This window comes from Empidonax traillii, unplaced genomic scaffold (genome assembly GCF_003031625.1).
Source record: "Empidonax traillii isolate 1590-97213 ecotype Southwest subspecies unplaced genomic scaffold, ASM303162v1 scaffold105:size1093405, whole genome shotgun sequence".
In the NCBI taxonomy this organism is placed as follows: Eukaryota; Metazoa; Chordata; class Aves; order Passeriformes; family Tyrannidae; genus Empidonax; species Empidonax traillii.
Window position 1 is genome coordinate 250657 of NW_020955298.1, and position 12735 is coordinate 263391.

At 47.6% G+C, this 12735-nt stretch overlaps 1 protein-coding gene across 1 annotated transcript in view; it reads right to left on the reverse strand.

The window, feature by feature from the left end:
• Window positions 1-11213, reverse strand: part of MMD (monocyte to macrophage differentiation associated) — a 40184-nt gene extending 28971 nt beyond the window's left edge. The window contains exon 1 of the mRNA XM_027882382.1: window positions 11158-11213. Coding sequence (XP_027738183.1) covers window positions 11158-11198 — 41 coding nt within the window. The 5' untranslated portion in view covers window positions 11199-11213. The remainder of the gene's footprint in view (window positions 1-11157) is intronic.
• Window positions 11214-12735: the final 1522 nt, after the last annotated feature.

Sequence of the window (12735 nt, forward strand, 5' to 3'; positions counted from 1 at the left end):
AAGATAGCACGTGTGTAGTACCGCAGAAGACTATTATTTACACAAGTTCCAAACCTACACAAATTCTAATGTATAGTTCACACACAAAACATGTTCTGAAACACGGAGCTGCAGTGGATTTTCCACACACCTGTGCTCACAGCACATCAAGGACCAGAAACCCCAAATGTACAATAGAGACCAAACCTGTGTTATCCTCAACTGAACCCAAATGAAGTGCCTTGTCATCTCAGAGGAAAGTAAATCCACCTCAGATCTGAATTCCCTCTGGAGGTACCCATCCCTCTCCCTGGGCCGTGAGAGCAGACTGGATTTCTAATCAGGCACTCAGGTTGGTAAAATGGAGAGGGAATGTTTCCACAGCCAGGGTTAGGCTTAGGGTTAGGGTTAGGGGTTAGAGTTTAGGGTTAGGGCTAGGGTTAGGTTAGGGCTAGGGTTAGGTTAGGGTTAGGGTTGAGGTTAGGGTTATGGTTATGGTTAGGGTTAGCCAGAGCTCCTGGGAGCCTTTCAAAGGTGTTCACATATCACAGACATCTCTGTGGACAGAGTGATGGACAGGGGAGCATAGGGGTGATTTACACCAGCTGAAGATCTGGGCTATATTTTGCAACAAAGCTCATGCAAAGTAAACACGGCCTTGCATCATAAACCACAGGCTGGAGCCAAGAAAGAGCTGAGCTCCTGAAGCCACAAAATAAGGAGAGAACAAGCCTGTTCAGGTTCAGAGCTCCATATCTAAAAACATGTCCTGACACACTCGCAGGAGAAGGTTAGGTATTTTTGAAGTCGATTTTCCTTTTCTTGCAACTCCCCAATCCTCTGAGCTCATTAAAATGAAGACACTCTAATTTCCAAGAGTGGCCAACAGGGAAAGGTCAAGGAAGGACTTCTTTGCAATGTTGATTCTCGAATTCCAGGGAGAAGAACGGCAGGGTTTTCATTAAAACACTGCCAAGTGATAAATTACTGCGCTGTCAAAAGAAAGTAGGACTGCTATTACCTTATATGCAAAAGTTAGTGGAAGAAAAGACTTGATGATTTATAGCTTGTGTACAGGTCTACCTGGAATGAGATCTTGGGCTGACAAAAACAAGGGTCCGGTTACCAGCAGCTGCTCCTGACTGGGTAGGGAGCAGCCAGAGCTGCTGCATCAGCAGCATTACTGATCCCCTCTGGATGGGAGGTTCTGTGGGGGTGCATCAGGACTCCAGAAGGTGCAAACTTACTCAGAGAATGAGATGCTTTAGGCAGATACTAAAATGAAAAAGAAACAAAGAAGTAATTTTTGCTATTGCAGCAAACATCAAACAAAGCCAGACAGCCCTGGGAACCCAGTGAGATCTGTGCTGGACAGGACACTCAGTCTCTAGGGAGGGACTCGAGTGTTAAATCCAGAGCCCTTGCTTGCCACTTTGTGGTTTGTATTTCCATGGACAGATGCCAGGGGAAGACAGTCTGATTAGACATATTATTTCAGTTCAGATTGAAACAGATCTTTGATTTCACTCATCCCATCTCCACTTGAAAAACGCCATCTGTCCGCTACCAGCCATCCTGATTTTCGACTAAGAAAAACCACTGCTCAAAGGGCCTCGAAGGGGAAAGAAAGTGAGGTACTGCCTGTCCAGGATGCAGCTCTGATGCCGTGGGTTCAGGATATTCACACCTGTAACTGCCTTTGTCTCCCAGGAAAGCTTTCCTCAAATCCATGGCTTGGATCTGAGGACCAAGCCACTGTCTTTTAACGGTTAATTAACTGGAGCAATTAGTGGTCATGTTGTTGTACGAAGAAAAACAAAGAGGGTGTGAAAACCAACAGTCAGAGAGTGGCTAGACCTGAGAACAGGGAGGGATGGCAGAAAACTCGGGGAAGCACATCCAGGGCCAGACACGGGCTCTGAAGTGTGTCAGCCAAATGGTAATCGTGGTTGTATCCATGCAAATTTGTGCCCCTCTCCTGCAGTGCACTTGCACTTACTTCACCCCTGGGTATTTCCACTGAAATCCTGTTGAATTACCTCGAGTAAACTCCTGCTTGCAGCAGGGAAAGGGAGAGCAGAGCACAGACCTGGGCCAGGGTCACGCCTGAGTCTCGAGCAACAGAATCTGGCCCCTGGAAATCCCAAAAGTGCAGCATGGAAAGACCAGTGATTTGTGGGGAGACACCAAGTGCACGTGATGTGCTGCACCTGTATCCCAGAACATGCTTTTTATAATGCTGATGCTTGGGCCAGTAGTTGCTTTATGCAGTTGACTGTCAAATCATCTGCCCTGTCCCTTGAGCTTCTGGAGAAGAGGACAGGGTGATCCAAGGTGAGGTGAAGAATGAGAATCAAGCTGGGGTGACTTCTGTGAATTTAAGATACTGTAATACAGGGTTAAAATGGAAGCATTTGCAATCTTTATGCAACAGCCTGTAATTATGTGCACAAAGACATGTCTCTGCCTGTGTAGGTGTGTATGCATTATACATTAATATGGGTATAACAACCAAAGAAGCTGATATAGTTGCTTCTTATTCCACATTATCTTTTTATCGGGAGTTATGCACTATGATGGTTTCAATTTTTTAAATCCATGGCAAAACATGAAGGCACTTTCTGCCTTCACCACATGCAGGAGCCTGTGCTGTGCCAGGGCTGTACCTACAAACCCAGTTCTCTCTCCGAAGCCTTGTCCTGCTCCGGTCATCTCAGGCACTTGCTGTCCCCATCCCAGGTTAAAGTCCTGATCAGACACACTGCAAGTTCAAAGCCCAAAGTGCCCCTTTGAACTCAGAGCTTATCTGAGCCCTCGCTGCCTTCTGGCGGGTTATTCTGCGAGTTTGAGGCGACAGATCTGCCCGTCAGAGGTTTATCTTTTAAGACAGATGCCTGTAGGAGCAGAGCTAATCTGGGGTAGCACTTAAATCAAATGAGAGTAGCAAAATGCTGCTGGCCCGGGAGGATGCTCTTGAGCCTAGTGCTAACAGGGTGCAGTGAGAGGGAGCTGCCCATGCCCCCAGCACTGAACACACTGCTCCAGCTCAGAGCACATTTCTCACCTGGCCCTGCTCAGGACAGGCCGTGGTGTCATTCACAAGGTCCTCATGCTCATCCTGTGGCAACTGGCCTCTGAAGATGGGCAGGGGGCTGCTAAGATCCAGCTTTCACTCCCTCTGTCTACACAAGATGGGAAGTACCCATAGATCCAAGGGTAAAGACAGGTGAGAGTGCTGCTGTACACCTGCCTGGGAACAAGGAATAGAAAAAGGCTGGCCCTGCTCCAGCCCAGGTAAGCCTTTGCTACAAGTAGAAACAAAGGGAGGTGCTCACTCTTGTGTGATGAGAGCACAGCCTGGGCTTAAGCCATTCGCCTTCATCCTTTTCATCTAAGTATGCCTTGACTTCTGCCCTAAAAAAACATGGAAATGATCTGGCTTCTGCAACATCTGTGACTCCAGGTTACCCTGAGCGCTTCCCAGCAGACAGGGCACAGAATAACCATGGCCACAACCCATGTCCTTTCAAGCACCTGTTAAACAAAACAGGAAAAGGCAGCCCTACAGCGTGACCGTGCTTTGAAGCTCTGCCCCACGGGCCAGGCTTGGGTCACCTGTGGGGAAGCTTTAACAGGCAACATTCACCCGCCTTCCCCTGCCAGAGCTGGAACCTTGCTTTTCCTTCTTGCCTCAAACAAAACTGCCTTCTCCTCTGGGGAGCTCTACCCCAGGCTGGGGCATCCTGTCTTTCACTGCACACCAGGAGAAAACAGGCAAAGAAATAAACCCACGCATTCACCCTCAGCAGATGAAGCAGGCAAAGCGTTTTCTGTCTGCAAAAGGGGAGGAGAGGCCAGTCCATCTGCAAAACACTTTCCCATTAACCAGCCCCATAATACATGGCCCTAATGGCAGTTTCGCTGTCGCCCCCAAAAGCAAATGGACTTTTGTAACACTGAGAACACAAAATCACAAAAGGAGGGAAGCCCTGGGGTCTGCTGGCAGGACAGAATTGATTGGAGGGAAAGAAAAAGGGTCCTTTGTCCCTTCAGCTGTCTTGAGGCAATAACGAGGGAGCAGCATGTCCCCTCCCAAGCCAAATAACCCTGCCAACACAGTTGCAAAAGCACACAGATTTGACAGTGATGAGCCATATCTTCTCCTCCAGTCATGGCTTAACACTCCCCCGTGACCGAGCAGTTCTCCATCCTCTGCCATCACAGACTGGTGAAAACCTCTATCCTCCCAAGGAGCTCAAACACCACCACGATTTGTAAATGCATGTCCCAAGGACGTGGTGTTAATACTTCACAATTATTTTTTTCCCTTCCAGAATGAGTTAACGTTGGAGTCTCTGTCCTGGCTTCAAATTTCCTGGCTTTCCCCTGTCTGCGTCACGACATAATTCTTTCCAGCCAGCCTTTTCCTCAGATGTTCAGAGTTAGCGTTGGGATCTCTGCCAGCTCTCCTTCCCAAAACAAACACGGAGCCTCCTGATGCCAAAGATTTGCCTTCTATTCAGTTCCCCAGGGACAGAACTCTTGGCTTTCCAAGCGATGCCCCGATTTTCATTTCAGCATATGTATATAAATAAAAATGCAGCTTTACAGAGCCTTGTCTGCGCTAGAAAAGACTTGATGGCGTGTCCCTACAAGCTGTCTCTCTCCATCAACTGTAAATAGAGCTTCAATTAATTAACGAGATTATCTGCCAAGTTAGTACACATTGTTTCAGCAAGGAAAATAAGGCTTATTGTCGAATTACTTTTTGCTGGTGCAATCATGTCAGAAGCAGAGGTTTTGCTAGTAATAAAACCACCCACCCATTATCAAACCACCCTGGTTCCACTGCAAACCTGGTCTAAAACCAATGCCTTGAAATGTGATAAAATACTATTCCCATCTCGGTAAAATGCTTTTCTTCCCCTCCAGTGTCTCTGAGTTCACACCTTTCTCTGCCGTGGTGACCTGTGTGCTTTGCCTGGAGGGCTGGAAATTGCAGAGCTGCTGGTGGCTGATGAGAAATGATTCCAAGGAGGTGTTACCCTGAGCCCTGCAGAGAGCAAAGCGCAGCCCTGCACTGCTCCCTGTGGGGTACAGCTGAAATTTGGACAGAACCTTTCTCTCTGCTCAGGGACGTGTCCTTCAGGCTCAGGACAGGTGAAAAGTGTGTCCTCCAGCAAGCCAAGCCTGCTGCCCTCTGCTCTTCTCTTGGAAGGAAAACAAGAGGGTTTCTCCTTCTTGAGAAAACAAGTGTGTGTGATTTATGCCAAGTCTGTGCTTAATATGCTCCTGAGAAATGAAGGACATGCACAGAATGGGAAAGAAATCACCTGTTAAAAGCACTATTCAGTCCATTTTTGGTTATTGGAGAGGGTAAGAGGCACAGTAGTCATACCTAACACACAGGGCACGTGCAGACATTAAATCAGCTGCTGCTACTCACGAATTTTTTTTAATACACCTTTTGTGCTTATTACATTGGTTTCATGCATGCCCAGTTTCCAGCAGTAAACCTGAGGCAACTCCCATGAATCCCTCAGTACTCTGGGGCTCTGGTTTTGTCATTTGAAGAAGGCAAAGGTGGATGTGCCCAATCCTTGCCTCCTCTCCCCTTTCTTGGAAGGTTTAGCCCTAGAACTGGCACATTTATTTTGCATAAAAGAAGCGGCCGAGCTAAAAACAGAACATGAAAAATATTGCCTAATGAAGTTACAAAAAGATATTGATGATTTAGGAGATACAATTACTAAAAATAGAGCTGGATGCTTAGCCTATATTCTTTGCTCATCTGAAGTCAATAGCAATTAAATTCAGTGTATTTTTAGATAATGAAGAGCTATACCATGTACCCAATCAGCTTCAGTACTGAAGGAGTGTGAAATGTGGGTGCTTAAACAATATGTCCAGGTCTTCTATGCATTCAGGAAGAGACACAAATATATAATCATTCATAATTAACAATTTCTCTACAGCACCACCCATGAAAGGATCTCATGTTCCTTCATAAATATTAATTAAATCAACCCAACACTCCACTTGTGTAGCAATTATTGCTGCCATTAACAGATGGAGAAACTAGGGCACAGCTTCATTGCCCACACAGAGCATCTGCTGCAGATCTGGGACGAGACTGACCCATCCACAGCCTGGGCTGAACCATCAGATGCTAGATTGGGATGCCTTATGACAAGGATCTGCCTCCAAAAGCTGCTCCCAGTTTGTCACGTTAGGGTGGAAATGCCTTTTTGAAATGTTAATGTCAAACAGCGTCAGTATTAGAGAGGGAAACTAAGGAGCAGCGTCTCCAAGGAAACCAGCACACGTGAGGAGGAGGGAGTGAGGAGACTAAACCAGGAGCAGAACAGGAGCCAGAGTTGGCAGCCGTTCTGCTTTTCCCATTTTTTATATTTCTGCTATGATTTTCTCTTGATAAGTCAGATACCTTTCTGCTGTGAATGTCAGGGCAGTTTATTTATAAACAACTAATTTAGTTTTCCATCACCCAAGCGTGAAGAGCCAGAGCTCTATCTCAGAGCCCTGAGAGCTGCCCCAGGAGCCCTCCTGCTTCTCTCCTGGGCAGCAGCAGCCACCAGCAGACTCCAGCACACATCCCCCCCTCCCTCACGCCTTCCCCACGTGCACATCCTCCAGCTGCCTTTCCATCCACTACTGAGAGCAGCTATTCCAGGTCAGGCTGCAGGAGCCCCTCAGGGACACCAGCAGGACACGTGGATTTGCTTTCAAGCCCCAGACCCCACCTGATGGGACAGATTCCACAGAGGGAGTCAAGTGTTTGGGAGAGTCACAGAGTCATTTGGGCTGGGGCAGGGCCAGGAGACCCAGGCTGATGCTTTGCCTTGTAAAAAGGACACAAGTAGCTCAGGATACTTGGGTTTGAATCCATCTAAAAGATGGCAAGTGGGCTGTAGGGCTCCCCTAAGCACAGAGCTCTGTTGGCTCATGGCTGGAAGAGCAATATTTCCAATTAAACTCCCCACATCAATTCCTACCTCTTGGCATACCCATCAGAGCACCAACATCACACAAGCTGAATCACTGATAACAAAAGGTGATGCTGTTCTAGGCAGTAGAAAGTATTCTAAAGTTCTTCCTACAGCCAAGGGGTTTGACCTGGGCATGTTACTGTGCTTCTGAACTCAACACTATCAGAGGATGAGCATTTGTACCATGAAACAATGTGCAAAGTGAGACAAGATTTATCCCTTTTCAAAATCAAAACAATCACAGCATGGGAAGGAATTCTCCCTTGTGAATGTGGGTTAGTCTGTCTGGACTAATCCTCTACTCATATGCAGTGGTATATTAAGGATTTTAAAAAGAAATCTGAAGGCTCAGACAGTATGTTTACAGCAGAACAGGCTCACATGAAAGATGTATTTTCAGGGAATTTAGTGACAGGTTTGACTTGAATTAATGTTGGGGAAATCTGTGAAACCCTTTAATGAAGGCTTTACAGAAGCAGTAATATGTGACTTTAGAAGGGCACTAAAGCCAGCTGAAAGCGAGCCAGTGCAGACCGAATTCCTGCTTCCTGCAGAACAGCAATAAATCCTCCCAGCACCCTTCAGTTCCCCTCATATCACAGAGCTGCAGATCAGTGCCATGGTGTCCACAGGTCACTCAAAGCAGGTGTTGTAAGGCTCTGTGTCCAGGGTTTGCCCACATTTAATGTGGCTTGTTCATCAACTCCTCTGTTCCACCTGCTCCGGGCATTTTTTGTGGGAGTATATTTTATTTCATTCCCTTTGAACCTACCAGGGTTAGTTCATAGAGTGGAATTCAGGTGCATCCCCTGCACGCCAAGCTTTATAGTAACCCCCTTATGAACTGCATAAATGACTGAGAAGAGAGATATCTCAGAGCAGGGGGCAGAAGAGCAAGAGGAAATAAATGCAGAGCAGACACGTGGAGCAAAGAGCAGCAGGAACAGGAGCCCCAATAACCAGGGGCAGAACTGGAAATGGAGCACATTTTCTAAATCCTTGCCTGTCCATCCAGTGTTCTCCAACTCATATGAATAAATGCTAACACAATTTACCAACATTTTGCTCCTTTGCAAACAGCACCTGCTCCAGAGCAGTGTTTCTGTGCTGGATATCCTGGCCCTAAATGCTGCCTAATCCTCTGGGCAGAGCACACACAGATAGGCACGGGGAGGATTAAGCAAGGCCCAAACCCAGGATTGACTGAACAGTGCTGGAAGAGCCAGGCACAGGGTATGTGCAAAGAGCTGCACAGGATGCTTTTCAAAACATGTGAATTCTGGCAAGGAATGCACATTTTACATAGCACAGTTTAGGGAAAATAGCAAAACTGCTCTGGGAATATTTCCCCCCATTTTCTCGCAGTGGTGCAAAGGACATGGCAGAGGACTGAAAGCACTGGAGGGAATGCAGCTTCAAGGGTGATTGCTGGCAAGCTTGGCCTGATGAAAGCCCATTTGCATGCATTAATCCTGCCACAGTCATTAAAAAAGCGTGGTAGCAGAGACCTCCCCAAAGAAGTAATTTCACTGGCAGCGACTTGATTACTTGGAATTCTTGGTACATACTCCAGGGCTCTCTCACTGCTTTAATACTCCAATATTGTTCTAGTACAGAGAAAACTAAGAAAGGCATTTTATCCCCATTGGGAAGGCAAGGTCCTGATGCACTTTAGTTTCTCATTTTCCAGAAGGGGATTTACCCAATATTTACCCTCCTGCTATCAGGAGGAAAGTGTCATTTGCTGCTTTTGCCTCCACATTTCAGAGCAGAGTCCATCAACTCTATCTCATACTGATAGATTTCCTTATGAGTGAACACTGTGCTCCAGGAAACTGCTTCCCTGCTCCCAGGGAGCGCAGCTGGCAGCCTCACAGCCCAGCTTCCAAAATCAGGAACTTCCCACCGAGTTTCAAGGAGCCAGGGGTCTGTGGTGGGTGTGCACAAAAGGTTTGCCATTGGAGAAAACTAGCAGGAGGATTTCAGCTGTCTAAAAGTATCTGTTAACCCAGCCTTGCAAGTCTGTCTCTGCATGAGACACGTGGCAATGATACGGCACACGTGTCTTGGAATCATTACATTATTTGCATGACCTCCATCAAAGAACCACAGAGCTTTTCTGCTGGCATTATGATACCTCTCCATCAAAGAAAACAGCTCTTTTTAGTCCCCCCTCCCCCCCACACAAGGTCTTCTTAGAAAAGATTACTATTGCTGTTCCCTAATGCCAGGGATCCCTTATCACAGAGGAGGCTCACAGCATGTGAGATGGTACAAGAACACACAAAAAGCTTTAAAGAGCTCACAGGCTGAATAGAAGGCAGATGGGAAAGCCCAAGGAAAGACAACACTGGCCTGCAAGGGTGACAGTGGCCATGACATACGAGCAGCTCAGTCACTGCCAAGTTTGCCAAAGCAGCGACAACTTGCAGTTGGCTAATTGCACTTTTTCATTGCTAAATAACCAATACAACACTCAACATAATTATTTCAGTGTGATACGTGGAAGAGGACCATGCCACCAACTTCAGATTTATTACCAGTTTCATCACATCAAGGGTTTAACTCCAGCACCCAGCTCTCAGGAGCCATCCTTCCAAAACCAGGCATATCCATAACTCACAGGAGTGCAAAGGACAGACTGAAAACAAAACCTGGGTTCACCCACAAGAATTACGAAACCAAAAGAAGAACCTCCTTTTCTTACAATACAGTTAAATAAAAAGATACCTTCTAGATTTCTTTGCTGCTGCCAGGATGTTCTGAGGCTGATTCATAAACCAGCACTTCTTGGGATGCAGCACAGGCTGACAGATCCTACCCAGCTGGAGCACAAAGCATGCAATACAGCCAACAGCTTTGTTCACTTGTGGTTCAAATTCACTGCAGTTTATTTCTGGAAGTATTTAAAATGCCTGTCCTGAAGGCATTAGGACCACTGCAATCCAGTGAGTCATCCACCTGACACAGACAGGTAATAAATCTCACTGTGTTTACTAAAGCCTTCTGTAGGACTCTGTGGGTACTTCACATTTAGATGACGTAAAACAGCCCAAGGGACAGACACCTGCAACAGTCTGGGGTCCAGTGTTAATTTTCCCTCAGTAACCAGTTAAAATCCACCAGTTAAAGAGCACCACACACAGGAATTTTTAGCACTATCTAGAGGGACACAGCAACCTGCTTTTAAACATCCCATTAAGAACTGAGAGGGAGAAACCCAGCAAGATGAAGAACCTTGTTAACCAAAAAGGCCTTGAGCTTATAGCTCCCAAATTGTGGGAAGAATAAACAGGAGCTGATGCAGATAGCATTAGACGTACTGGAGATGCAGTAACAGCCTTCATGTGGCTTAGATGGAACATGATACAGCTGAAGGAAGGTTCAGGGGGAGAGGCAGGGTCAGGCACATGGAGGTGCTCACTGAAAGCCAGGATGGAGGGTCAGAAATTCCTATTCCAGTGGAAGGGATGGCAGCGATGACTCACATATTTCACATTGCTGGTAAATTTACCCCATTTCACGCTTTCTCTTGGGCAGGAGGCTTCATACCCAGCTTTTCCAGGAAGCATATTGTGTCCTGTCAGGGGATTTGTGTGAGGCAAGGGGGAAGAGTGCCCTGTAAGAGCAGAGCTCTCGTTCTACCTACAGAAAATAAGTGCCAAGACAGGCTTGGCACTGCTCTCAGGGAAGCTCACAGACGACACGGAAAGTAATGAATTCTGATGGGAGCAGCAGCTGGCTCCCATCAGAAAGGTACTATCTCTATCCTTTTAAAATCCTTAGTTTTCTTTTCCCCCTGGGAAGACGGGAACAACCTACCAAGGTCATCTGCACTCTGCTGGCCGAAGAAGATGTGCCGAGGCTGCAGCACAGCTCAGCCCGTCCGGGTGGGATGCCTTGAACAGCACTGTGTCCCTGCAAAAATAACTGTGCCAGGCACAGCCCGAGATTGAACCAAGGCCCCTCATCCGTGCCTGAGTGGATGAACAGCGTCACCGCTTCCGACTGCCAGTGGGCTGCGAGGCACAGCAGCAGCAGCTGATGGAAATTAGTCTCTTTATGGCTGGCGGGGAGAACTGCAAGCTCATATCGATGCAGAGCACATCCCGACATAAAATGACCCCCCTGGCAATGGCACCGTATCAGATAAAGCGGCGTCTCAACTTACCTTGTGAGCGCGTTGTCCTTTTGCAGACGGGGAGTAAACATAGCGAGGCAGGCGGAGCGGCGGGACGGGCGCTGCGGGGCAGGTCCCCTTACACAGCAGTAGTCCTTTTCCCCTGCAGGTCGGCAGGGTTTTCGTAGGCAGAGACGAGCCCCTTCGCCCAGCGGGTGCCGGGGGAGCCCTGCTGCATCACCACCAGCCGGATCGGGGGCTGGGTGTCCGCAGGGACCTCAGGAGCGTATTCCTTGCTGGGATCCTTCCCCCTGCAGTCATAGAGCACGCAGGAGATCAGGAAAACCAGGAGCAAAATAACATAACTAGACACCAGAATGATGAGATTCAAGGTAACGGGGTCAATCTCCAGATAAAACTCCATTTGGTCCCATACTCTCGAGTGCAAACCCGGAGAATGAAGTTTCATATGCACGAGGGAGCGGCCGGTGACCGATCAGAATAGATGTATTGGCTTTGTGGTAAAAATACACTAATCCCCAGGTCTCCTGTAGCAATGGATTTCCCCTGAACCGGACGATTAAAGCAGCTCAGTTTAATAACCTAAGCTCCTTCTTTTAATGCCACGTTGCCTACAGTGGCAGAAGCTAAATTTGATTGCTATATTGACAGGAAAACAGCCCCCTTGCCCAGGGACCATCTCTCTCCTCGACAGCAGGTACCAAACTGGGTTTCTTCTACAGGTATTTTGCAGAGCCTCCCTTCCTCAGGTGGGTTTGGGCTTTTGGGCTGTAGAAAACTGACTTGTGCAATTAGTAAATTAATTCAGAAATAATTAGAAAGTCATTGCAAAGTAACTTTTCTCAAAACCCCATGAGCCTGATTCCACTCTCGACTAAGACCTTTCAGGGCTACTGCTACAGAAGGGTTTTAAAGTGAATTAAAGATTTTTATTACCCAAGTCCCCATCAGGATTACAGGGACACATCACACTGCTGTGTCACACACTGCCCAGCCAGTCCTCGCACAAACTCCACTGGAGGATCCTGCTTCCCACAGGCTGCTCCATCCCCTCAGAGTCTCCCAGGTGTGAGAAGGTACAACACAACTGCAGAGTTTCTGCAGCCTGAGCACTGCTAATTTGTTATTCCTACAAGGACCCTCTGCTTTCTGACAAGAAGGTGAAGTTTGCAGTGTGGCTGTTCCTTGCCTGGCAGCCGGGCCAGGCTCCCGACCACAAAACCTCCAAGGACCTGTTGCACCTTCCAGGTTCACATCCCTGAAGCTGATGAATAAGGAGGGACACCCAACAGCTGCCACACATCACCCACACAGTGAGTGCTTAGAGAGACCACCCCTCTTCCTCCAAAACAGAGATGTCCTGGTGTATGACACCGAGAAGGCAGACTGGAGAGGGTGTCAAGGAGCACCACAGACCCCATGTCAGCACGCTCTCCGCTCCACCCGAAACCCCAAGGTTTTGGTTACAGCACAGCAGGGGTTTAGGAAGGGATTAGGCTGTCCCAGGTCTTAGCACTGCCAGAGCTGTGGAAAAGGGCTTTATGTGTCAGCGGGAATCCAATCTGGCGCGTCTAAGCTGTAAGAAATATGTCACGGGGCCACCCTGCT